The sequence below is a fragment of the Gorilla gorilla genome, chromosome 21, assembly GCF_029281585.2.
Source record: "Gorilla gorilla gorilla isolate KB3781 chromosome 21, NHGRI_mGorGor1-v2.1_pri, whole genome shotgun sequence".
Classification (NCBI taxonomy): Eukaryota; Metazoa; Chordata; class Mammalia; order Primates; family Hominidae; genus Gorilla; species Gorilla gorilla.
Genome location: NC_073245.2, coordinates 14,110,774 through 14,137,033, shown reverse-complemented (window position 1 = coordinate 14,137,033; position 26,260 = coordinate 14,110,774). Strand labels below are relative to the sequence as shown.

The following is a 26,260-nucleotide window of genomic DNA, read 5'->3' as shown; positions in this document are numbered from 1 at the left end:
GGGGAGTTCTGTTTCTCTGTTTAAGTGATGTCAGGAGAGGACCAGGAGCTTTAGGACTAGACCAACTCAGATGCATGTCCTGACCCTAAGGGCTACTTGCTCTCTGGGTAACTAGAATCATTCTGCAAAGCGGGATGCCATGAGGATTCATTGAGAACTACATAAAAGGCCCAGCATGGTGCCTAGAAGGTACTGAACACTGGGAAAGCGTCAGCTCCCTTTTCCTTCCTCTGCACATTAGAGGCCACCTATTCAAGTGCCATTTACTTGTTCATTCAACAGATATTTCAGAGTCCCTGCTTCGTTCGAGTCAGGCACTTGTGCTAGAGGCTGGGATAAAAAGAAAAACATATTGAACAGTGCAAAAACATGCCTTTTAGAAAATTTCTCAGGCCAGACATGGTGTCTTACTCCTGGAATCCCAGCACTTTGGGAGGCTGAAGCAGGAGGATCATTTGAGGCCAGGGGTTCAAGACCAGCCTAGGAAACAGAGCAAGACCCTGTCTTTACAAAAATAATAATAATAACAATTAGCCAGGTGTAGTGGCATATGCCTGTAGTCCCAACTAATTGGGAGGCTGAAGCAAGAGGCTCACTTGAGCCCAGGAGTTCGGTGAGCCATGATTGCACCACTGCACTCCAACCTGGGTGACAGCAAGACCCAGTCTCTAAAAACAGAAAGAGAGAAAGAAAGAAGAGAGAGAGAGAGGGAGAGAGAAAGAGACAGAAAGAAAGAAAGAAAGAAAGAAAGAAAGAAAGAAAGAAAGAAAGAAAGAAAGAGGAAAGAAAGACAGACAGACAGAAAGAAAGAAAGAAAGAAAGAAAGAAAGAAAGAAAGAAAGAAAGAAAGAGAAAGAAAGAAAGAAAGGGAAAGAGAAAAGAAAGCAAGGAAGGAAAGAAAGAATCCCATACCTGCCTTCAAGAAACCAAGAGTCACATAGAGTAGATGGAGCAATAGCAAATTGTATGAACCTGTAGTTGCACAGGAAAGGACAGCTGAGCCAGGCTGGGTGGGGAGACACCTGACCTGGGGCTGCAGGGACTGGGGGAGGAGGCTCCTGGGAGCAGCAAGTCCTGGCAGAAAGGCAGAAGGAGCCCAGCTGTGTGGAAGGATCTGCTTGGGGCTTAACGTGGCTGAATTTGGAGGAAGGCAAGACAAAGACAGCACTGGCCCTAGAAACGCTGTGTTTCCTTGTGAGCAGCACCATGTTTCGATTGATTCCTCTGAGCCACAGGAAGCCACTGACAGTTTTCAGAAGGGAAAGGAGAGAAACCAACTTTTAAGGAAAAGTCTCCCAGCAGCTGTGTGCAGAGTGGAGAGGATATGGGTTGAGGCCAGGGGCTGTGAGGCCAGGGGCTGTCAGGGGCTGCTGCCGCCACCTAAGCAAAATGAAATGACAGAGCAAGCCAAGGCTTAACAAACACAGTGAAGTGCAGGGGACCTGCTAAAAAGGACATCTACTGCACAGGACGTGGTGACCAGTTGGATGTGCAGGATACAGAGGAGGGATTCATTCAGCAAACTCAGCAAGTGTTATGCACCTGCTGTGTGCTTGATATGCCTGTGAGGTCTTCTTGGCAATGGGAATGCAGCACCAAGCAAAACAGACCCTGGCCCCACCCCAGGGATGTTCATTGCAGGGAGATAGACGATAGACAAATGCATCGTGACTCAAATAGGACAGAAGGTGACAAGTACCATGAGGCACAACAGAGCAAGCTGAGCCAGACAGGGAGCACAGAATTAGGGGATATTACAATTGTAAATACGAAGTCAGTGTGATCTCATCACAAAGGTGAGGGTGTGAGCCACATGGATATTGGAGGAAGAAAATTCTGGGGAAAAAGTGCAAAGGTCCAAGGTGGGTGTGCATCTGGCATGTCCAAAAAGCAACAGGGAAGGTAGTGTGGCTGGAACAGAGTAGGCGAGGGAAGGAGAGGAGAGGAGAGGAGAGATTTGGGGGGACATGTTGAGCTGTGTAGGTCATAGGCTCTTGCTAGGAGGAGGCAGAGGAGCTGTTGGAGGGTTCTGAGCAGAGGAGTGACGTGACCAGTCTTTTCAGTCTTTCTAGCTGCCAGGTTGAGAAAAGATTCAGGGGGCAGGGGCACAAGCAGTGAGGGGGCTGCTGGATTCATCAAGGCAAGTGATGATGGTGTCTCAGACAGGGTGGGAGGGCGCATTGAGGGTGGGTGGTGGAGTTCCAACCTCGTCTCCTTCCTCTCTGCCCTCAATCACTGCATTCTGTCCACACCAACCTCGTCATCGTTCTACAAACATACCGGAGCCACCTCAGGGCCTTTGCACTTGCCGTTTCCTCTGCTGGAATGTTCCTCCCCAGATCTCCACACACCTCATTCACTCACTTCATTCAGCTCTTTACTCAAATGTCACATTCTCATCGGGACTTTCCCGGCCACCTTATCCAGAATTTATACCACCATCCCTAGCCACATATCACAGGCACACTCGCCTCCTATCTTCCTTCCTGCTTCATTTTTTTCTCCTTAGTATACCTTTACTCTTTGATACCTTTACATTTTCCTTGTTTATCCTGTTTATTTCCTGTCTTCCCCAGTGAAATGTAAGCTTCATGAGGACAGGATAAGTGTGAGATCCACTAGACTCCCAAGTGGAGATGTCTAGGAGGCAGCTGGATCTATGAGTCTGGAATTAAGGAGAGAGGTCTGAGCTGTAAAGTCAATCAATATTTAACACCATGAGCCTGGATGACATTGATAGGAGAATGCAAAGACAGGAAACTGCGAGACTAAATGAGGCGCTCCTACATTTAGCAGTGAGGATGTGAGGAAGGAGCAGCAAGGAAACTGACAAGGAGTAGGAAAAACCAAGAGACTGTCATCCAGGAAGCCACAGATGAGATGAGCGGCACCCAGGAGGATGAGGGCAGTGTCCACAGGTTGAGGGCCTGGGAGGGGTGGAACATGTGCGGCAAAGCAGCAGAGCAGAGTGAGGTCAGGTGGGGACGAGGAGACTGTAGGTGAGGGCTGGAGACGTGGAGAGAAGGTGGTAGCCAGGGAGCCAGCAAAGAGGCAGCAGCTGTAACCAAGGCAGGCTTGTAGGTGGCTTAAGGATCGAGGGCTCCACCACACAAGAAGGGACACTAACCTTGGGTAGGAGGAGAGATCCCTTCCTTACCAAAGAAGGTAAGAGGTGCGGAAGGCTGGGCGAGTGCCTAGTTTCTGTGGCCTCTACTTTCCCTGTGAAACAGGAGGTAAGATCAACTGCTCCGGAGAAGAAGGGGCAGGCTGCAAGGCTTGGAAAGAGGGGTAAAGATTTGGTATAGGAAAGGTTACACTGTAGGTAACTATATGTTCCCTCTCTATTTCACCTTTTAAGGCTAAACTCCTCACACCGTGCTTGGCACGTAGTAGGTGCCTCATACATTCTTGGACTCTTTGTATCACACCTTGCACCTCATCCATTACCAACTCCTTTAGGCTGCCAAATCCCCCCAACTTTGCACCACCTCCTTAATGCCACCTTGATCAACACTCCCATCATTGTCTACCTGCGACGCAGTAAAGAGCCGGTAAAGGAAAAGGCAGAGAGCTGGCAGAGGACAGGAGCCTAGATCACTGGAAATATGGGACATAGAGCTGAGGTCAAAGACCCCAAGCGTGTTCAGGGAGCGATTAAATTGCTCCAGAGTCAGGATCTGGCTGGATGAGTCTCCCTACATCCAGAAGGATGAGGGGGTTGGTGGAAAAGAGAACAGTTAAGGTGCTGGTGAGTAGGAGTCTCAGCTAAGCAGAGAAGGAGGAATCCAAGGAGCTGGCAGGAGGTCAAAGTACAGATAAGGAAGAGAGAGAAAAGACAGGAAGTTGCACTCAGTGGCTAATGGATTTTAAGTGAAGAAATGAAATGCTCAGGCTTATATTTTAAAAGGATCCCCAGCTGTGTATAGAGAGCAAGCTTCGGAGCCGGGGGCGGGCACAAGGCAGGAGCCGGAAGGCCGCTTAGAAAGGCACTGCAGGGGCCAGGAGCAGTGGTTCAAGCCTGTAATCCCAGCACTTTGGGAGGCTGAGGCAGGCAGATCACCTGAGGTCAGGAGTTCAAGACCAGCCTGGCCAACATGGTGAAACCCCAATGTCAAAAAAAAAGAAAGAAAGAGAAGAAAGAGAGAGAGAGAAGAAGGAAGGAAGGAGGGAGGGAGGGAGGGAGGGAAGGAAGGAAGGAAGGAGGGAAGGAAGGAAAGAAAGGCACTGCAGGTAGACAACGATGGTAGCCTGGACCAAGGTAGTAACATGAAGGTGATACAAAGCAAGTCGAGGGGACTTAGGGGCCAACAGGAGTTGGTGATGGATGAGCTGCAAGGTGCGATACACAGAAAAGAGTCCAAGAATGTATCAGGTACCTACTAGATGCCAAGTGGTAGGAAGAGCTTAGCCTTTAAAGGTGAAATAGACAGGAAATTGATCGTTACCTATAGTGCTCTAGGCACTTAAAAGGGAGACTGATGTGCTGCGGGTGGGAGGAGAGTAAAATAGCTCAGCTGGGTCAGGAGCGGGTGGTGTAAGAGAGACTTCAGAAGGAGATGCCACTGGAGCTAGCACTACCAGATATAGAGGAAGGGCATTCCAGGATAATCATGTGCAAGAGCCCAGAGGCAAGACTGGGGAGCCCCTTGTGGCCAGAGTGCAAAGTGAGTCAGCCTGGCCACTTGGCTGTGGCACGTGAAGACAGAGGACTGCAGAGAGACATTGGAGCCACAAAAGAACAAGGCCTGTGAGCCAAGTGCCCATGCTCAGGGGTCTTGGGGCAGTTCCCCATTTCACACTCATGGTATGCCATGGAGAGGAAAATGCCCAGTTGTCTTTCTGACTTCCAGAGATCCCTGCATGAGGCTGTGGGCCCATGAGAGAATGCTGAGGGGTGCAGCCAAGAGAGTGGGCAAGTGCAGGGAGGTATAGGTGGTGGATTGGAGCACTGTGGGCAGAGGCAGGTGTGAAATTCAAACCTGCATCTGTGAGCGGAACAGAAGTCTCTTGAGAGCCGCTGCCTGTGGAATCTGGAGCCCAAATGCACAGATTGTTTGTATTTCCAGGCAACATGTCTGCATGCAGTGGGCAGAGAACACGTAAAACAAAGTTGTGGCAGATGCCACTGGTTCCCCACCCATCTCCCCCAGAGCTTTAGTGCATGAGGGCCAAATTCTGTTGAAGCACTTGCCTGCATTTCTTTGCCCAGGGACTTTCTCTGCACACTCATGTGGCAGAAAGGAAGTGTGGAAAATTAACACCCAGAGGGAGCAGCCCAAACAGTGACTGATGGGAATGGGCGTATAAATACCCCACCTCCCTCACTCTACTGGTGTGAGAACACTGAGGTTTGTGCTCTTCATAGCCATCCAGAGCTCCCCCCATTGCCCATAGTGATCAGTAACTTGATAACACACTTTATTGGCTTCCTTCTCTTCCCTGATTCTTTTTCCCACTCCACTCAAGCTGTTTCATTTACCTCCCAAATTAAAAACTTGTATTTCTATTCTTGTCAGTCTGCTCTGGGAGAGCCCAAAGTAAGACAAAACCTCAACAGGATACAGTGGGAAAACCTTGGGGCTGAAAGGCTGAGTTTGTATTACAGCTCCTTCTCGTGTAAGGACTTCCCAGCTCACAGCAGACTTCAGGTTGGTTGAGCATAAATTACCATATTAATGTTTACAACATGACCTGGCCATACTACAATATACCATGTTGCCCACCAGTCTGAATAAAAACCATGCAATAACAATGCCCTTTGGCCAGCTTCAGGCTCACCACTGAAAAGCATAGTCCACTGATTTGTCATCCTGGGCTAAATATAAAAGAATTGTAGCCTGAGTCAGAAGGCTATTTTCAGCACTCTGTCTTACTTCGCAGCCATTGAGCGATGCTGTTCTTGAGGGCCACTTTCCTGGAGGCTGAGGTCAACACTAGTGGCCCCCACATTCCAGGGATGGCCCAACCTCTCTCCCAGGGAAAATAATCTCTTTCACACATCCTGACTAATGTGCCAGTGGCCCCTAAACCCACTAGGTCTCAGCTGCTGTTTCTGGCCACTCTCCAGAGCTAGAAACTGGGTCCCTTCCCAGATCTGAGGTCTCTTCACTCAAAAGCCACAGAAATGGAGGTAAGTAATAGATACTAATAAACCAGGCACGGTGGCTCACACCTGTAATCCCAGCACTTTGGGAGGCTGAGGCAGGCGGATCACTTGAGGTCAGTAGTTCAAGACCAGCCTGGCCAACATGGCAAAACACTACTACAAATACAAAAAGTAGCCGAATATGATGGTGCACCCCTGTAGTCCCAGCTACTCAGGAGGCAAGGGGATCACTTGAGCCCAGGAGGTGGAGGTTGTAGTGAGCCAAGAGCGTGCCACTGAAGTCCAGCCTGGGTGATGGGAGAGAAACCCTGTCTCAAAAAAAAAAAAAAAGAAAGAAAGAAAAAAAAAGTTATAGGTACCAATACTTTTTAAGAGCCTGCTAAGTGCTGGGACCTAAAATATATGAATCTTCACAAAATTCCTTCTAGAAAAATAATATTAAAAGGAAAGTAAGACTTAGATGGGCCAGGCACGGTAGCTCACACTTGTAATCCCAACACTTTGGGAGGCTGAGGCGGGCAGATCACGAGGTCAGGAGTTGGAGACCAGCCTGACCAACATGGTGAAACCCCGTCTCTACTAAAAATACAAAAATTAGCTGGGCATGGTGGCGCGTGCCTGTAATCCCAGCTACTCAGGAGGCTAAGGCAGGAGAATTGCTTGAACCCAGGAGGAAGAGGTTGCAGTGAGCCGAGATCGCATCATTGCACTCCAGCCTGGACCATCTATTTAAAAAAAAAACAAAAAAAAACTTAGATGGCCACATAACTTGCTTAGGGCCACATGACCAAGGTTTGAGAAGCCTGTGCCATATGATGCTATGGGACCCTCCTCTTCCCCTGCGGTGTCTCTTAGCACCAGAAACTGTCTCTGTATGGTGGGAGGAGGGGTGATAAGCAAAGCCGATATTCCCCAGGTCAAAGAGAGGGGAATGGTGCCTCTGCCTCCTCAGTAGGGATCCCTGCTCTTTTTCCTTTGAAGGCAAGAGGAAGAGAGAGAAGGTCCCATAATTTGTTAAGGACCCCACCACCCCTGGCCTGCTTGGTCTCACAGGCACCTGCAGCCTCTATCCAGGATGGAACACCCCTGGCCCCCTGCTCTCTTGCCCCTACTGCTGCTGAGGGTGAATGAGGATGAAAGAGTGGCCTCTGCTGCCTGGATTGTGCCTTTGCATTTGGTCATGTGCCTTTCTGGAAAAATGACCTTTTCTGGGTCCATGGTAGGGATGTCAGGGGAGATGTTTGTGGAAAGGAGGGTCTTCCTGGCACAGCTCAGATCCTAGTGTCCCTGCCCCATCCTCCCTGGCACTCTCCTTTTTCAAAGCCATCCCAGAAGCCTTTCCTGACCACTTCCACTGGAACAGCCCCACTGCCCTGCGTTTCAACAGCCCATGAGCAGTGTGTTTATGGAGGCTTAATTCCAGGCTCTATCTCTCACCTGCTTAAAAATATTCGCGGCCCCTAAGCATCCACAAAATAAAAGCTGAACTTCACAGCATGTAAGCCCCTTCACTATTTGTCCCAAATGAGATTTTCTGCGTTTATCCTGTAGGATATTCCCAGGACCCAAACTTGGTATTTTCTTGCCCGCCTGTCCTTTCCACCTGTAATACCCTCTGCCCTGCCTCATCCTGGCTGACCCCCCTAAGCTGTCTCTGAGCCTGTGGCTGCCACCCTACATGCACACACAGCTGCAGTGGGGAGCTACAGTGGGAATTATGTCCTGTTAAACCTGTTGTAAATGGAAAATATCATAGGTCAAAATGCATTTAATACATATAACCTACCGAACATCATAGCTTACCCTGGTCTACCTTAAACATGCTCAGAATACTTACATTCACCTACAGTTGGGTAAAATCATCTAGCACAAGGCCTATTTTATAATAAAGTGTTGCATATCTCATGTAATTTATTAACTACTATATTGAAAGTGAAAAACAGGATGGTTCTTTGGGTACTTGAAGTATGGTTTCTACTGAACACGTATCACTTTTGCACCATTGTAAAGTCAAAAAATTAAGTCGAACCATCAAAAGTCAAGGACTGTCTACACTGAGCACCACCATCATCACCCCACCTGCATCTCAAAGATATTTATTCACATTCTAGCTAGGAAATAAGGGCCATGTGTAATGCCTCCTCGTGTGTGTGAGCCCAGCACAGCACCTGGCAGGGAGCAAACCTTGGCCAACATTTAATTCGAGGGTTCTTACCCCTTTTTGTTACAGACTCCTTAGGCACCTGGGGAAGCGTATGGGTCCCTTCTCAGAGTCACGCTTTCAAAAGCATAAAACAAAATACAAAAGATTACAAATGAAACTGATTTTATTGGAAAAGCCATCAAAATATTTTTACAGGAAATGCGTGACTTGCTAATGAATATGCTTCTGCATTAAGGTATTACATAACAAGATCTAGTTCAATTGTTCTAGGACCATTTGCTGAAAAGACAAATGAAAAGACTCCCCTTTCTCTATTGAATTATCTTTGTACCTTTATCAAAAATAAATTGACTCTGTGGGTCAAAAAAAAAACACAAGATCTAGTGGTGCATTCTAATGACTGTCATTTCCCAAAAGTGAGGAGCGTAGAGAATATTTCAAAACATCTGCAACAACTGGAAGTGATAGGAAAATATCTGTGGGGACAGCTAATGTTCGTTTGAATCATATTATCAATTAAAGAAAACAAAGCTTTTAAAAAATTAACATTAGTTTTATTTAGAAGTCTTATTGAGGACTATAGACTAAGCCCTGTAGCCCAGCCCTTCAGAGAGGTTATATCAGACTGCTCCAGCACAGTATTTTAATCTACTGTTTATATATAGGTAGCGGGGGTTCCACATGTACAAAATTATATTGAATTTGCTCAGCAATTCTATTAAAGCAGAATTATATTGAGTTTTGGGTGTAAGAGTATATCTGTTCATAGCAGCATAATTACTAACCTGGTCAGACGTTATCTTCTGTGTAGGAAGAGGCAAGGACTAGGGTCATTTATCATTTCAGGAAAATAATGACTCAGACAGGAGATGTGGCAGGGAGGCGGGGGCATATGTTCTATCCTATTTTATCTTCAAAGCATCTTTCCAGAGAGCCGTACTTTGTCACAGAGTCGGGGACTTTGTGAAATTATGCTGGCACGCAGAAATGAGCAAACATGGCTATGTTTGCTACTTTGTCTCATAATACGAAACTGCCAATATTGCACCGGTTTTGAGCTACAAAAACAGCAATTGCACGTGGTTTTGTCTAACTCTACTCTGGTTTGTTGCCTACATTCATTGAAGGTAATCCTCAATCTCAGGTAGAGGTGAGTGAAAACAATTATTATTTTTCTCTATCCAAGTTCATGGACCTCCTGATTTACAGCACGGATCCCTTGAGAACTCCTAGTCAGTGACTCAGCCAAGGCTACTGAAGGGTCTCCCCTTTGCGCCCAGAGCCGCCTGGCCTCCCCCTCCCCAAGCAGCTAACCAGTATCGGTCTCTGCTCCCTACAGGCTCCTTGTTCCCGCAGCTGAAGCCATCGGAGGGCGTCTTCAAGGTCATCTTCTGGCTCGGCTACTTCAACAGCTGCGTGAACCCGCTCATCTACCCCTGTTCCAGCCGCGAGTTCAAACGCGCCTTCCTCCGTCTCCTGCGCTGCCAGTGCCGTCGTCGCCGGCGCCGCCGCCCTCTCTGGCGTGTCTACGGCCACCACTGGCGGGCCTCCACCAGCGGCCTGCGCCAGGATTGCGCCCCGAGCTCGGGCGACGCGCCCCCCGGAGCGCCGCTGGCCCTCACCGCGCTCCCCGACCCCGACCCCGAACCCCCAGGCACGCCCGAGATGCAGGCTCCGGTCGCCAGCCGTCGAAAGCCACCCAGCGCCTTCCGCGAGTGGAGGCTGCTGGGGCCGTTCCGGAGACCCACGACCCAGCTGCGCGCCAAAGTCTCCAGCCTGTCGCACAAGATCCGCGCCGGGGGCGCGCAGCGCGCAGAGGCAGCGTGCGCCCAGCGCTCAGAGGTGGAGGCTGTGTCCCTAGGCGTCCCACACGAGGTGGCCGAGGGCGCCACCTGCCAGGCCTACGAATTGGCCGACTACAGCAACCTACGGGAGACTGATATTTAAGGACCCCAGAGCTAGGCCGCGGAGTGTGCTGGGCTTGGGGGTAAGGGGGACTAGAGAGGCAGGCTGGCGTTGTTCTAAGAGCCCCCGTGCAAATCGGAGACCCGGAAACTGATCAGGGCAGCTGCTCTGTGGCATCCCTGAGGAACTGGGCAGAGCTTGAGGCTGGAGCCCTTGAAAGGTGAAAAGTAATGGGGCCCCCTGCTGGACTCAGGTGCCCAGAACTCTTTTCTTAGAAGGGAGAGGCTGCGGGCTCCGTGGGGCCTTTTGCTCCCAATCCCTATTTGAGAAACACTGCCCCATCCTCCATGCCCTGAACCCTGAGTAGACAGCCCCAAGCATGGCCAGGAAGGCCTGCCCCTCCTCTTCTGGGAAATAGGCACAGAAGCTTTGGCCGGCTACCCCAGTGCCTCCCTTAGGGAAAAAGTCAGTGGGACCAGGGCTCCTCAATGGACAAATTTCTCCTTCTTACTGCCGACTGGAGGAACCCAGTGGACCTACCACCACCCACAAGCTTTGGTGGCAGATCGTATAGCCGTCATACAAGCCTGCTGTATTTATCCATGGGCCCGCTGTCCGCCACCCAGGCTCCTCCGTGCACACCCCATCACCTGGCCCCTACCCCTTATTACTTCCCCTCAAGGGCCTTACTGTTTACACTCTGTACATAGCTCATCGTGCCTGTGCCCATCACTTCTTGCTGGGATTCCAAGCCACCAATTGGAGAGCTTTATTTGTCATTTTGAGACATATTTATTGGTAAGAATACTTCTATTTTATCCAAACTGTGCAACTGTCCCTCTTTAGCCCATAACCCATTAAAAAAAAAAAAAAAAAAAAAAACTACTTTTTCCCCTAAAGTCTGTCAAGAACTAAAGGCCCGCAACAGAATAGATTGGGTCTACATTTGCCTTTCTAGTTTCAACTTAACTGACTCTTTAACTGATGGCTGCTGTCTGTTGGGAGTTTTAGCATGACCAAAGGACCTGGGGGGGGTTGTTAGGTTTTAAAACTCACATGATCGGTCTTGTGAACCAAATAGTGATCCTAAGCACAAATTGTCCCTTTGTCAGTCTCCCCAGATGCTTATGTAATGCTCTGAGGGCCTCAGTGAGGAAGGCGGCCATCAGGTAAATGGGTGAAACATAAGTTTACAGGAAAAGATATACAAGCCCAAGTAGACAGCTGTACATGGCTAGGAAAAGAACCCATACCTAGGAACCATGCTTGTTAGCTTTGTGTAAAATGTCATATTCCTACTTGTCATATTCCCATGAGATTGCAAGCATTTCAGTCTTCAGCTGGATAGTATCAACCACATACTTCCAACCAGCATGGGGGTGATGGCTGCGTTCCAGTGGACCCTTGGGAGGACAGTGGGTTAGACAATACACTGGGGTGTCTGGGGGTGCTCTGAACTGGATGACCCAGCTGCTGGGGCCACATAGACCAGTATTTTGAGCCCAAAGTTTCCATTCTTTACTAGGCAGGTAGTCTATCTAAAAGGTCACCCACAATTTCAGGCATCTCACCCAAGTTTTACAGAGTTAAAAAGGCAGCCAGTATCAGGGCTTGGAGCAGACATTTCACACGGTGAGTCTACAGCAGGTTCTGAGCTTTCAGGCCTGGCCTCCCTGGAGGCACAGGAAGGAAAGTTTATGGGTGGGAGTATGTTGGGTGCTGACAGAATGTTGCATACTCCAAAGAGGGCTCCACTTTGCAGCACATTGGCTGCCCCAAAGCTGGGGACACCAGAAGACAGCCCTGTCTTCTGGCAGAGGTAGGGGCCATCTGTCAAATCAGTGGTCAGTAAGGGGGCAGACCGCAGTGTCAAAGAATTGAACATTGGCCTCTGGGACAGGGGTGAGCAAGACCTGTTTCAACAGCAGCCTTGGGTTTGCAGAGGGTCTCTAAGCAGAGTGAAAGTTGTTCCTGTTACCAGAAAGGGGTCCCTATCGAGACCCCAAGAGAGGGTTCTTGGGTCTTATGCAAGAAAGAATTCAGGGCAAGTCCATACAGTAAAGTGAAGGCAAGTTTATTAAGAAAGTAAAGGAATAGGCTGGGCACAGTGGCTCACACCTGTAATCCCAGCACTTTGAGAGACCAAGGCGGGTGAATCACCTGAGGTCAGGAGTTCGAGACCAGCCTAGCCAACATGGTGAAACCCCATCTCTACTAAAAATATAAAAAAATTAGCCGGGTGTGGTGGCAGGTGCCTGTGATCCCAGCTACTCAGGAGGCTGAGGCAGAAGAATCGCTTGAACCCGGGAGGCAGAGCTTGCAGTGAGCCAAGATCATGCCATTGCACTCCAGCCTGGGCAACTCCATCTCAAAAAAAAAAAAAAAAACAGTAAAGGAATAAAAGTGGCTACTCCATAGGCAGAGCAGAAGCATGGGCTGCTCAGCTGCTCATACTTATTTTTACTTCTTGATTATATGCTAAACAAGTGGTGGACTATTCATGAGTTTTCCAGGAAAGAGGTGGGTAATTCCCAGAACTGATGGTTCCTCCCCTTTATAGACTGTATAGGGTAACTTCCTTGGGTTGCCATGGCATTTATAAACTGTCATGGTGCTGGTGGGAGTGTATTTTAACCGGCTAATACATTATAATTAGCATGTAATGAGCAGTGAGGACAATCAGAGGCCACTTTCTTCCCCATCGTGGTTTTGGTGAGTTTTGATCGGATTCTTTCCTGCAACCTGTTTTATCAGCAAGGTCTTTATGGCTTGTATTTTGTGTCCACCTCATGTCTCATCCTGTGACTAAAAATGCCTAATCTCCTGGGAATGCGGCCCGGTAGGTCTCAGCCTCATTTTACCCAGCCCCTATTTAAGATGGAGTAACTCTGGTTCCAATACCTCTGACAGTCCCACATGCCAGGGCAGCTGATCCCACAGAAAGTCAACAGTGGGGGCAAAAGGGGAGGGTGGGAAGGGAGCCTTCATCAGGAGGATTTGTGGGCCTCCCTGCCCCGGTTAACCCAGTGGGAGTGGAGGCAGGAAGGCCAGTGGCTTGCCCTGTACTTGCTCTAGGCATGGTAATCAATCTGGAAAATATGTCTGATGTTTGAGCCTCAGCCTGTCTCTGGGACACAGGGGCCCCCTGCACACAGCTACTTCCTCCTCCTGTGTCCCTGCACCAGGTTGTGAGCCTACAGGAGGTGCAGGAGGGCTTAAGAGCCCCTAGATAGATCATGCCACAGCAAGGGCATCCAGGTACCTTGTTCTAATCATCAGTAAAGCACTGTGCTGCTGACCTTGGTTCTGGGACATGGCAAAGGGTCATAGAGTGGCCAAGAGGATGGGAGAAAACAGCAACAGCCTCTTGCTCCTCTTGGAGGAGGCAGCCTCTTGCTAGTGATTTGGAGACCATCTGAAAGAAGTGCATTCACTGTACCATTTCCTGGGTCCTCAGGTACTCAGATCCCCAGCCCAGCCCACACATCTGATTAGAGAGACTGTCCCTGAGATGCATGTAAAAAAAAAACAAAAATGGGGCCATTGTCTCCAGCGAGTAGGAATTTCTTTACATGATCCTCAAGGGATGGGGTGAGACCTGAGGGAGTTTGTGAATGAGAAAGGGATGGTCCTGTGAGATGTGACAGGGACAGAAGCAAGCCTCCGAGGACACTAGCATTCACCCAAGTGCCCACTCCCCATCCTTAAAGAGCCTCATTCCTGCTTCCCACTCAAGGACCCCATCTCCAGTCTGCTCTCCTTCTCCAGCTGGGCTCTCACTGCCCACCTTGCTTTCTTCCCACACTCTTCCCGGGACCTCTGTCCCCAGCATCCCCAGGGCTGCTTTTGCAAGTCACCTGGGACCTTCCATTTCCCTGGTCTCCTCCCCGCCTTCTCTGCTCCAGTCCACACTGGTGGCCACTCCCTGATTCCTGGAATGTTCCCTCCCTGCCTCTGAGCCGCGCCTCTGGGATCTCTTCTGACCTGCTGACCCTACTCTCTCTCTGCCTCCTCCACAGCCTTCTCTCTCCACTCTTAAATGCTCCCTAGGGTTTTATTCCTCTTTTTCTCAACTCTTCACACAATTTTATCCACTCCATGTCATCTCAATGACCACTTGTACAGAAATGACTCCCAAGAGGCTGTCTCTAGCTCCAGATGTTAGTGTTCACCCTTCCAGATGTTAGTGTTCACACCCCAAATACAAGCCCCAAGGCCACTCGCCTACTGCAGTATCTCCTATCTCCTCTACTCTCTTTGGGCATGATGACGCCCCTGACCCTGCTGGCCCTCTCCACTCCCTATCTTCCAGAGTCTTCATCTTCCTCCTGCCATACACAGATCCTTTGCCAAGCCCTGCACTTTTTGCAGCCTCCCTCATAGCTCACACCCAGTCATCCTGGGTTGCGATAGAATCTGCACCTGCATCCACCACAGGGGAGAGGGCTCTGTCCCCAGGGCTGCTTGGGGCTGGGCTTAAGTGTTTACTAAATACTGGATCTTGGGAGTTCGCCCACTGACCCTTCTCTGAGACACTGCCCGGTTGCCGTCTGGCGGCTGGCTCACCATCACCAACCTTGCAAGGCCCTCACCCCCGCTGGTCCCACCCATCCTCTGGGGGCTACAGGCTGCAAGGAACCAGCTGCGCCCTCCATGGCACCCTCCAGGTCACCTAACCCTCCCATCTGGAGCCCCACCCTGCCCCCAAAGGCTCCTGACTGTCATGCTGCAAGCCAGCCCCTTAATCCCTCCTCCAACGGGTACCAACAGGTCCTGGAGAAAGTTTTGGGACCTCAGTCACCCTCCCTCAGTGACCTGTCAGAGCTTTAACTCCTCAGAGCACCCCTCACCCTGTTTCTATTCCCATCCTACTACACCCCCAGGGGTTGCATGTTCACCGTCCACTTGGAAAAACTTTGCTTTTTTCTTTTTTTTTTTTTTTTTGTGGCTTCAGGAAAGCATAAAACCAGATGCTTGTAAAGGATAAACTGGTCCCGCAGCCTCTCTGCTCAGAATGGCTCTCGGGAGCCCAGTGGACCCATGCTCCCTCTGCCCAAGTGGTGCTGGGGCCTTTAGGCAGGGGGGCATTGCACTGCTGTCAAGGGTCTGGCCAGGACTTTCTTCCCTTCCCTAATCCCCAGCCCTTTTGGGAAGCAGTGAAACAAAGGGAATGCTGAGCAGGATGCTGGCCTACATTCTAAAATTGCCGTGGTCTGGGGAGGAACTAAGTGGAACTTGCAAGATATGCTTGGAATCAAGAAGAAATCCAGGAGCTAGGGCCACAACAGGCTGAGCTTTCAGAGCTGGGAGTTGGAGGTAAGGATGCATCAGAAGCATTTGCAGATACCTCAGCCATGACATTTGTGGATGTTTCTTCCAGGATTCACCACTCACGTGACTCCATCATATTGTTTTGGTCCACCTCCTTCTGTCCTGCCAGAACCCGAAAAAGGAATCTCAGTTCCTTTTCCCGAGAGAGGGAATCAGCTCGGTCCCATTCATCCACTGAGCCAAGCCACAAAGGCCGACTTATGGATTGGCTAACTTTGGGTCAGGTCTGAACAGTGAGGGCGGGCACATGGGAGTGAGCGAGATGGATCACGTGGAGCAAAACACAGCCATCTGGGCACCAGCATCTGAGGGTGGGGGCGGGGCAGATAATGATGACATCCCTAGCACACCGGATCAGCTAAGAGCACAGCTGCAGGCAATAAGGAAGTGGATCAATAGCTGCATAAACCTGGGGCATTATTTTTCTCACTTGGCAAGTTATAGGACAGGTGGTTGCTGGTATTGCCAGTCAAGAACCCAAGCTCTTTCTTTTTTTTTTTTTTTTTTTTTTTTTTTTTGAGACAGAGTCTCGCTCTGTTGCCCAGGCTGGAGTGCAGTGGTGCCATCTCGGCTCACTGCAACCGTTGCCTCCCGGATTCAAGCGATTCTCTTGCCTCAGCCTTCAGCCTTCCAAGTAGCTGGGATTACAGGCATGAACCACCACGCCTGGCTAATTTTTTTTTTTTTTTTTTTTTTTTTTTTTTTTTGAGACGGAGTCTCGCTCTGTCACCCAGGCTGGAGTGCAGTGGTGCTAACTCGGCTCACTGCAAGCTCCGCCTCCTGGTTTCACGCCATTCTCCTGCCTCAGCGGCGTCCCAAGTAGCTGGGACTACAGGCACCTGCCACCATGCCCGGCTAATTTTTTTGTATTTTTAGTAGAGATGGGGTTTCACCCTGTTAGCCAGGATGGTCTCGATCTCCTGACCTTGTGATCTGCCCTCCTCAGCCTCCCAAAGTGCTGGGATTACAGGCGTGAGCCACTGCACCCGGCCAGTTTTGTATTTTTAGTAGAGACAGGGTTTCACCATGTTGGCCAGGCTGGTCTCAAACTCCTGACCTCAAGTGATCCACCTGCCTCGGCCTCCCGAAGTGCTGGGATTACAGGCATAAGCCACTGCGCCTGGCCTGAATTTTACATTTTTAAATGATTGGAGGGGAAAGTCAAAACAATAATATTTCATGACACACTAAAATTGTATGAACATTACTACATAATATTCTCAAATTTGCCTCCTGGCTCACAAAGCCTAAATTTTACTCTCTTGCCCTTCACAGAAAAAGTTTGTCAACCCTCGCTTTAGGATGATTGAGGATCATTGCCAAAATCAGGATTCTGGCAGCAAGAAGAAACAGAGAATAGATTTCAGGTGGGCATTCCTGGTGTCTGCTACACAGTCCGTCAACACATTTCAAGCCTGTATCCAGTTATCTAATTTGCAAGCAACATAAGAGGTCCCCTCTCACCAAGAACCTAGCAAAAACAAGTTATCCCAGAAGCCATCTGCTTCAAGGATATCTTCCCAGATTAACCAAATGTTTAGGTTTTGGGGTTTTGGTTTTTGTTTTCTTTTTTTGAGACGGAGTCTCGCTCTCCCAGACTGAAGTGCAGTGGCCCAACCTCGGCTCACTGCAACCTCCCCCTCTAGGGTTCAAGCAATTCTCTTGCCTCAGCCTCCCAAGTAGCTGGGACTATAGGCACATGCCACCATACCTGGCTAATTTTGTATTTTTAATAGAGAGAGGGTTTCGCCATGTTGGCCAGGCTGGTCTCGAACTCCTGACCTCAGGTGATCCACCTGCCTCATCCTCCCAAAGTGCTGAGATTACAGGCATGAGCCACAGCCCTGGCCAAATGTTTAGGATTTTGAAAGACAGCTAGCCAGGCGCAGTGGCTCACGCCTGTAATCCCAGCACTTTGGGAGGCCGAGGCGGATGGATCACAAGGTCAAGAGATCAAGAGCATCGTGGCTAACATGGTGAAACCTCGTCTCTACTAAAAATAAAAAAAAGCAGCCAGGTGCGGTGGCATGGGCCTGTAGTCCCAGCTACTCGGGAGGGCGAGACAGGAGAATCGCTTGAACCCAGGAGGTGGAGGTTGCAGTGAGCAGAGATCGTGCCACTGCACTCCAGCTTGGGCAACAGAGCGAGACTCAGTCTCAAAAAAAAAAAAAAGAAAGAAAGAAAAAGAAAGAAAGACAGCTGTGAAAAGGAAAGGGGGACACCAGGAAATCCCTGGCTAGCCGCATCCCAAAAGACTGCAGTATTATTTGCTCGGTGAACTTGCCCCCAGCCAGTCATTTATCTATTCTTCAGTATTACAGGTCCAGAAAGCAGATCTGGTGACCAGTCTCATATAAGCTGACATGGACTTCCTAACTCACTAGGAAGTAAAGTTTGTAAGCCCAAGGCCAATATGCTAATTTTTAGTGGGATATATAACTTAACCATCGACAAGCCAATGTATTTATGACAATAAATGAGCTTGATGGGAAGCCAGTCCATGGTCTGAAAGCTGCTTCATGAGCTCACGGGCAAAGCTGAGGAGTTAGTGAACAGTTATTTATTTAGTGTACCAAGCACAGGACTTGATCCCTGGGCCAGGGTTCCACCTCCTGGTGCCTCCTGCCTCTGTTTCCAATACATCCCTCTCCATCCTCCCATCTGACTCATGCTTCATTCATAGCCTTTAATTTTGCTCTGTGCCTTTAAGTTCACATTGCTTTTCTCTAATCTCCTCCATTGTGGGTCCATTTCAGAGTAGAACTCTCAGAAGACAATCTTCAGAACTTTTCTTTCCAAGCTCTTAGGGGGCATCTTACAGTCACCCTAGTGGACAAGCCTACGATGCCTACCACATGGGCTTCATACAGGTTAGGTAGTCGGTGTCCACCTGACTCCAGCTATGAACTGCACCTTCACAGGTGGGGCATAGGGGCCCTCTGACACCCTTCAACCAGCCAGTACTCTCCAGCCATCAACGAATGGCCAGGTGAGGTCATCAAATGCATGCATTCGGTAGTATTTACTGAACACCTACTATCTGCGCAGTAGATGGGGATGCATCAGTGTGCAAAAGAAAAGAAACCTGCCACCATGGAGTTCTTGTTCTAGGACAGGGTGATAGGTAATAAACAACATATATGGCAGGTTAGATGGTGATAAGCAAAAGAAATATAACAGGAAATGTTGGGGATGGGGAAATTGTGCTTTTAGATCCAACACTCAGGGAAGTTCTCAGCTAGGTGATGTGTGAAGACGGTAAGGGAGTGAGCCACGCAGATCCCTGAGGAGAGCATCCAAGGCAGAGGAGACAGCAAGTGCAAAAGTCCTGCCATAAGAGGATAACTGGCATAGTCAAAAATTAGCAAGGATGCCATTTACTGTGGCAACTGCAACAGTCCAGGCAAGAGATGATGGTGGCTTTGCCAGAGGAATGGGGGTGGGAGTGAAGAGAACAGGTGGAGAGATTCTGGAGATGAAGATTTTGGAGCTAAGCTAGCATTTCCATGCACTCAACCCATACTTAGCACACCCTTCCCAAGCTACCCTCTAGAACTGCCTGCCTTATTAGGAGCCCTCAGGAAATTTCTTTCTTTTTTTTTTTTTTTCTGAGATGGAGTTTCGCTCTTGTTACCCAGGCTGGAGTGCAATGGCATGATCTCGCCACAACCTCCGCCTCCTGGGTTCAAGCGATTCTCCTGCCTCAGGCTCCCAGGTAGCTGGGATTACAAGTGCCTGCCACCACGCTCAGCTAATTTTTTTGTATTTTTAGTAGAAATGGGATTTCTGCATGTTGGTCAGGCTGGTCTCAAACTCCCAAACTCAGGTGATCCACCTGCCTTGGCCTCCCAAAGTACTGGGATTACAGGCGTGAGGCACTGCACCCAGCCAATATTTTTTTTAATCAAACACAGACACTACCAACTCAACTTGGTATTGAAGTCCTTTATAAGACCCCTCCCCTTAAAATACCAATGAAGAGCTAAAAAGAGGATAAAAATTCAAAACAGGCCTTTAAAAATGAGGATATCAGCCAGCCATCTGCAAACAGTTGGGACTCCAGAGTTAACGAAGCTGAATTAAAAGACTCAGAGCTCTTGCCAGAGTGTTACCCTGTGCATCAAAGGCACCCCTGGCCAGAGGTGGGGAAGGAAAAGGCTCAGCCCTCTCCACTGCATATACCCCACCCTTAACTCCAAGAAGAGTCCATCCAATCATCAAACCTCCAGCCACTGTCCTGCTGCCCACACATTGCTTTCTGAGTAGCTGAGGACAGAGTCGTGATCCTCCATTCTCCTGATCCCCTTCAGGAACTTTCTTTTTTGTTGTTTATTGTTTGTGGGAGATAGGGTCTTGCTCTGTTGCCCAAGCTAGAGTGCAGTGGTGTGATCATAGCTCACAGCAGCCTTGAACTCCTGGGCTCAAGCGATTCTCTCACCTCAGGCTCCCCAGTAGCTGGGACTACAGGTGCATGCCACCATGCCCTGCTCATTTTTAAATTTTTGTAGAGACAGGGCCTCACTATGTTTCCCAGGCTGGTCTTGAACTCCTGGACTCAAGTGATCCTCTCATCTCAGCCTCCCAAAGTGCTGGGATAGCAGGTGTGAGCCACCAAACCCAGCCCCTTTCAGGAACTTTCTACATCCAGTGAAGACTTCATGCCCACTGGACTGTACCAGTTTGTGGGTTGGGAATCAGAAGGGATCTTGAGAGCAGGGTAAGACACCACAGTTTTTCAGGTCTTCATCTAATGGAAGAGAAGTAGCCAGCAGCTCTGAATTATTTTTAATTTTTTTATATATCTATTTTTTTAGAGACGGTGTCTATGTTGCCAGGCTGGACTCCTGGGTTCAAGCAATCCTCTTGCTTCAGCCTCCTGAGTAGCTGGGACTACAGGTGCGTGCTACCGCGCCCAGCTAGCTCTGAATATTTAGAATAAAGTTCTTCCTCATCAGCCAAGAATTGGGCAGTGGGGACAGAAGATCTTTCCTCAATCTCGTAGATTAGAACTAAAAGAATGCCCACTGGCTTCTATTCCCTACAGCCCCTTGGGCTAGAATCAAGCCATGAAATGCATCCTCCCCAGGTCCCTGAAGCCCTTGACCTACTCCTGTCAGGCCCCTTTGCTAGACCTGAGTCACAATAAGGGTAGCTTCCCATTCTGTGGATCCATGGCTCACTCGATCACCAGTGCCCAGAAAGCTCCCTCTTGGCCTGGATGACTCCCCCAAAGAAAGGTGTATTAGTCAGCTATAGCCACAGTAACGCTACAAAACAAGCCACCCCTTAATTCACAGGTTACAATAGCAAGCATTTATTGTTCTTGCTTAGGCGTCTGTCTGCAGATTCTAGGTTTGGTTCTAGGCTTTTATGGCTCAAATCCATTCCCCTTTTCTCTGTATTCTCCTTGAACCATCTGCTGTCTGGGGCATATTCTTCCCATGATTAATGACAAATACGTGAAGCTTTAGAGCTTCTGTTCCTAACGCATCATATCTATCCACATTTCACTGGCCAAAGCAAGTCATATGGCCAAGCCCAAAGCCAGTGGGGCAGGGAAATATACTCTGCTCCAAGGAGAGGAAAGTGACTGAATATTTGCCAAAAATTTTCCAAGGCATCACAAGAGGACTGGCTCTTCTGGCAAAATTTCCTTCTACCCTTCTCTAGCCACCAACCAGGAGACCCCAGGGTGCAACTCATGACCAGCCCAGGAATATCCTAAGGGACCTGGACTCTACAACTGATGAGTGTTGGCCTCCTTTCAGCAAGCAAGGGTTCCTAAATTAAGGTGGACCACAGGCAGGGACAGTTGATATAATATCTGGGATAACTTCCCCATGTAGATAAGCAAGGTATAACTGGGAGGGCGGGATTCATATTCTGAGGGTGGATACACTTCTGGCAGGCAGTCTGGACACCATATTTCTGAGTCTCTGAATCTCTTTTTTTTTTTTTTTTTTTTTTTTTTGACATGGAGTCTCGTTCTGTCACCCAGGCTGGAGTGCAGAGGCACGATCTCGGCTCACTGCAACCTCCACCTCCTGGGTTCAAGCGATTCTCCTGCCTCAGTCTCCCAAGTAGCTGGGACTACAGGTGCACGCCACCACACCCAGCTATTTTGTTGTATTTGAAGTAGTGACGGTGTTTCACCATGTTGGCCAGGATGGTCTCAAACTCCTGACCTCAGGTGATCCACCTGCCTCAGCCTCCCAAAGTGCTGGGATTACAGGTGTAAGCCACTGTACCTGGCCCTGAACCTCTTCTCTTCAGTCTATATACTTCTCTGGGCCTGGGCCCCTTGGCTTTCACTCTAGGCTCCACCTTCTTCAACTACTCCTTTGACTCAAACTTTTAGGCAGCAACTGGGTCCCTGCAACCTCAGCCCAGGCCCCAGTACCCTTTTGACATCCTCTGAGGCTGGCCAGGCAGGCACAGGGAAGTGCAACTCCCTTCTGTTACCACAATGATGCTGCATAACCACCAACCACAAAATCTCCGTGTCCAGCAAAAATAACATATACTGCTCACATATCTGGGGTCATCTGGGCTTGGTTAGGCAGCTCTGCTGATCTCGGCTGGGCTCACCTACACATCTAAAGGCTGGCTGGCTGCTTGCTGATCTGGACTGGCCTTGCATAGAAAGACTGGTATGACCGGAGTGAATCAGCTCGGCTCCACATGTCTCTCATGCTCCAGCAGCCTAACCCAAGCATGTTGTCACGGTGATGACGGAAGTGCAAGAGCACAGTTGAACAGGCAAGGCCTATAGGCACGCACATCGCTTCTGCTTCCTTCTTGACTGGAGCAAGTCACACGGCCGAGCCCAGATTCAAGTGGGGGAATAGACTCCAGCTCTGGGTTAGTTTGCTAGGGTTGCCATAACACAGTATCATAGACTGGGTGGTTAAACAACAGATTTATTTTTTCACAATTCTAGAGGCAGGAAGTCCAAGATCAAAGAGTCAGCAGGGTTGGTTTCTCCTGAGGTCTCTCTCCTTGGCTTGTAAGTAGCCATCTTCTCCCTGTGTCTCGCATGGCTTTCCCTCTGTATGTATCTGTGTCTTAATCTCCTCTTCTTATAAAGGCACCAGTCACACTGAATTAGGGCCCACCCTAATGACCTCATTTTACTTAACTCCCTCTTTAAAGATCCTGTCTCCAATACAGTCACATTCTGAGGTACTGGGAGTTAGGACTTCAGTGAGTTGGGCAGGGGTTGTGGGGGATGCAATCCAGTCTACAGCAATCTCACAATCTCTTTAGTGGGAGCAGATACAAAGTCACATGGAGAAGCAGGCAGACACAGGGAGGAGAGAGGCACTGAGGTCACTTTTGCCATCTACCTTCCACAAGTGACAATAGCAATCTAGCTCTATCTCTGAGCTAAGACAGTGCAGATTGGGCCACCCTCTCCTGTGGCCTGGATCAGGACCCTGCCCTGCCAAGCCCTGGGTTTTCACCTTTTTTTGTGAGAATCGAATGAGATGCTGTTGTACACATGCTTTGAAAAGCAGAGAAGGCTATAAGGAAAGACCATGATTTTCTTAACTAAACTAAATACGGTAATTCAGGAAGAAAGGCAAGACGCAGATATTCTCAAACATGAATGAATCTTTCTTCTAAAAAAGTACCCTAGAGCAAACAGCATACTCATTAGAAGCATTAGAAGCATTCCTGGCCGGGCGCGGTGGCTTACGCCTGTAATCCCAGCACTTTGGGTGGCCGAGGCGGGTGGATCACGAGGTCAGGAGTTCAATACCAGCCTGGCCAAGATGGTGAAACCCCGTCTCTACTAAAAATACAAACAATTAGCCGGGCGCGGTGGCAGGTGCCTGTAATCCCAGCTACTCAGGAGGCTGAGGCAGGAGAATCGCTTGAACCCGGGAGGCGGAGGTTGCAGTGAGCTGAGCTCATGCCACGGCACTCCAGCCTGGGTGACAGAGTGAGACTCCATCTCAAAAAAAAAAAAGCATTCCCATGAGAGTCAGGAATGGGCTATGATCTCATTTCACTCTTACTCAACACTGTACCAGTAGCCATAGTTAATGAAATAAGAAATGGGGTAAAGAAACAATAGGTTTATTGAAAGTAAAGAAATATGACCATCAAAATGTGCAGATAATATGTACAAAATAAAGCTGTAAGAACTATTTAAAAATGTAGAATAATGTCTTTCTTACTTGGTATATAAATGCATATTCTTAAACAGGAAACAATAAGCACAAACCATTAAAGGGAAAGATTGGTTAATTTGTTAATTTCAGAATTTAAAACTTCTGTATATCAAAAGACCCCATAAACAAAGCAGCTGACTGGGGGAAACTTTGCAATTCATATAACAGACAAAAAGATCACTATCCTTAATATATTTTTTTAATGCCTACAAATCACTAAGAAAACGACAACACAAAAATATGGGCAAAAGGAGAAAACAGACAATCCACAATGAAGGAAAAAAACTGAATGGCTAATAATCATCAGAAAAAAATACTAGTTGGGAAATGCAAATTAAAACAAAAATGAGACATCCTGTTCCACCTAGCTGCTGACCAAAGAAACGATTTTTTTTTTTTTTTTTTTTTGAGACGGAGTCTCACTCTGTCACCCAGGCTGGAGTGCAGTGGCGCGACCTCGGCTCACTGCAACCTGTGCCTTCCAGGTTCAAGTGATTCTCCTGTCTCAGCCTCCCAAGTAGCTGGAACTATAAGTGCATGCCACCACGCCCAGCTAATTTTTGTATTTTTAGTAGAGATGGGGTTTCACCGTGTTGGTCAGGCTGGTCTCAAACTCTTGACCTCAGGTGATCCACCTGCCTTGGCCTCCCAAAGTACTGGGATTACAGGCATGAGCACCGGCCAAAAACAACGATTTTCATTTTTTTTTTTTTTTTAGACAGTGTCTCACTCTGTTGCCCAGGCTGGAGTGCAGTGGTGTGATCTCGGCTCACCGCAACCTCCGCCTTCCGGGTTCAAGTGATTCTCCTGCCTCAGCCTCCTGAGTAGCTGGGATTACAGGTGCCCACCACCACGCCCAGCTAATTTTTGTATTTTTAGTAAAGACAGGGTTTCACCATGTTGGTCAGGCTGGTCTCGAACTCCTGACCTCGTGATCCGCCCGCCTTGGCCTCCCAAAGTGCTGGGATTTCAGGTGTGAGCCACAGCACCCGGCCAAAAAAACAACGGTTTTTTATTACACTGAGAAATGGCAAAGTTGTACAGATGCCGGTGCTCTCATACCCTAGCGGTGGGCATGTAAATAGGTAAACCTCTTCCCAAGGTAATTTGAGAGTGTCACCATGCGTCTTAGGTGGCTCACACTGATTTTAGGTTGTGTCTTACATCCCTGAGGAGTTTACATCTATAATAGGGGTACAAAAAATGTTTATTAAATGAAAGACAATAGTATCATTGCTGGAAAATGCAAGCTTTTTAAAATTAATATTTACTGACACAAATAGGCTTAAAAACATTCCTTGGGGGAAAAACAGAAACTTTAAGGCTGGGCATGGTGGCTCACGCCTGTAATCCCAGCACTTTCAGAGGACAAGGCAGGCGGATCACTTGAGGTTAGCAGTTTGAGAACAGCCTGGCCTACATGGCCAAACCTTATCTCCACTAAAAATACAAAAATTAGCCAGGTGTGGCGGCACACACTTGTAATCCCAGCTGCTCGGGAGGCTGAAGCAGGAGAATCGCTTGAACCTGGGAGGCAGAGGTTCGTTGTGTGACCATACTTCATATAGGTATCCACTGCGTATAGCATGGAAAGGAAGGAAAAAAGCGTAACTTTACAGGGGAGAAACCTGATAAACACTACTTTAGCCAGTTGATCAAGTTCAACATCAACAGTCATGAATCACATCAATAGTATGCATCCTTGATATAAGATGAAAATGGCACTTTACCTCTGTGAGCTTCCTTCCAAAAAACCTCATTACCCAAGTCTAATTATGAGAAAAACACAGAAAAGGTGGGGTACAGTGGCTCACACCTGTAATCCCAGCACTTTGGGAGGCCAAGGTGAGTGGATCACCTGAGGTCAGGAGTTCAAGACCAGCCTGGCCAACATGGTGAAACCTCATCTCTACTAAAAATACAAAATTATCCAGGCATGGAGGCGCATGCCTGTAATCCCAGCTATTTGGGAGGCTGAAGCAGGAGAATTGTTTGAACCTGGGAGGTGGAGGTTGCAATGAGCCGAGATCGTGCCATTGCACTCCAGCCTGGGCAAGAAGAGTGAAACTCTGTCTCAAAAAAAAAAAAAAAAAAAAATCAGAAAAAAATCCAGTAGAGGGAGATCCTATAGTATACCTGACTACTACTCCTCAAAAATTTCAAGGTCATCAAAAAAAAGGAAAGCCTTAAAAAAGGTCATAGCCAAGAGAAACAAAAACAGTTTGTTTTTTCTCTCTACTCACATTCAACACAGAACACTTCTGTGATCAGATATGGTGGGCTTCCCTCCACATCAAGCAATTCTTCAGCAGACACCAACTGGTGTCTGTAATTCAGTTCCACTCTGGCACTACCTACCTGAGATGGTGTCAGATCCTACAGGTCAAGGGCTCAGTCCCGCAAGATGCCTCCACTTCAGACACCAATTGCAAGTCCCAGGCTGAGACCCATGTTTCTGACTGACTGGCTATAAATCAGGGTTCCCACAACCTCGTGCCTCAGGTTCAACACTTTTTTTTTTTTTTTTTTTTTTGAGATGGAATCTCGCTCTGTCGCCCAGGAAAGAATGCAGTGGTG

At 48.5% G+C, this 26,260-nt stretch overlaps 1 protein-coding gene across 1 annotated transcript in view; it reads left to right on the top strand.

The window, feature by feature from the left end:
* Nucleotides 1-11,126, top strand: part of ADRA1D (adrenoceptor alpha 1D) — a 28,858-nt gene extending 17,732 nt beyond the window's left edge. The window contains exon 2 of the mRNA XM_031004928.3: nucleotides 9,610-11,126. Within this exon, the coding sequence (XP_030860788.1) occupies nucleotides 9,610-10,217 (608 nt within the window). The 3' untranslated portion in view covers nucleotides 10,218-11,126. The remainder of the gene's footprint in view (nucleotides 1-9,609) is intronic.
* The last annotated feature ends 15,134 nt before the right edge of the window (nucleotides 11,127-26,260 follow it).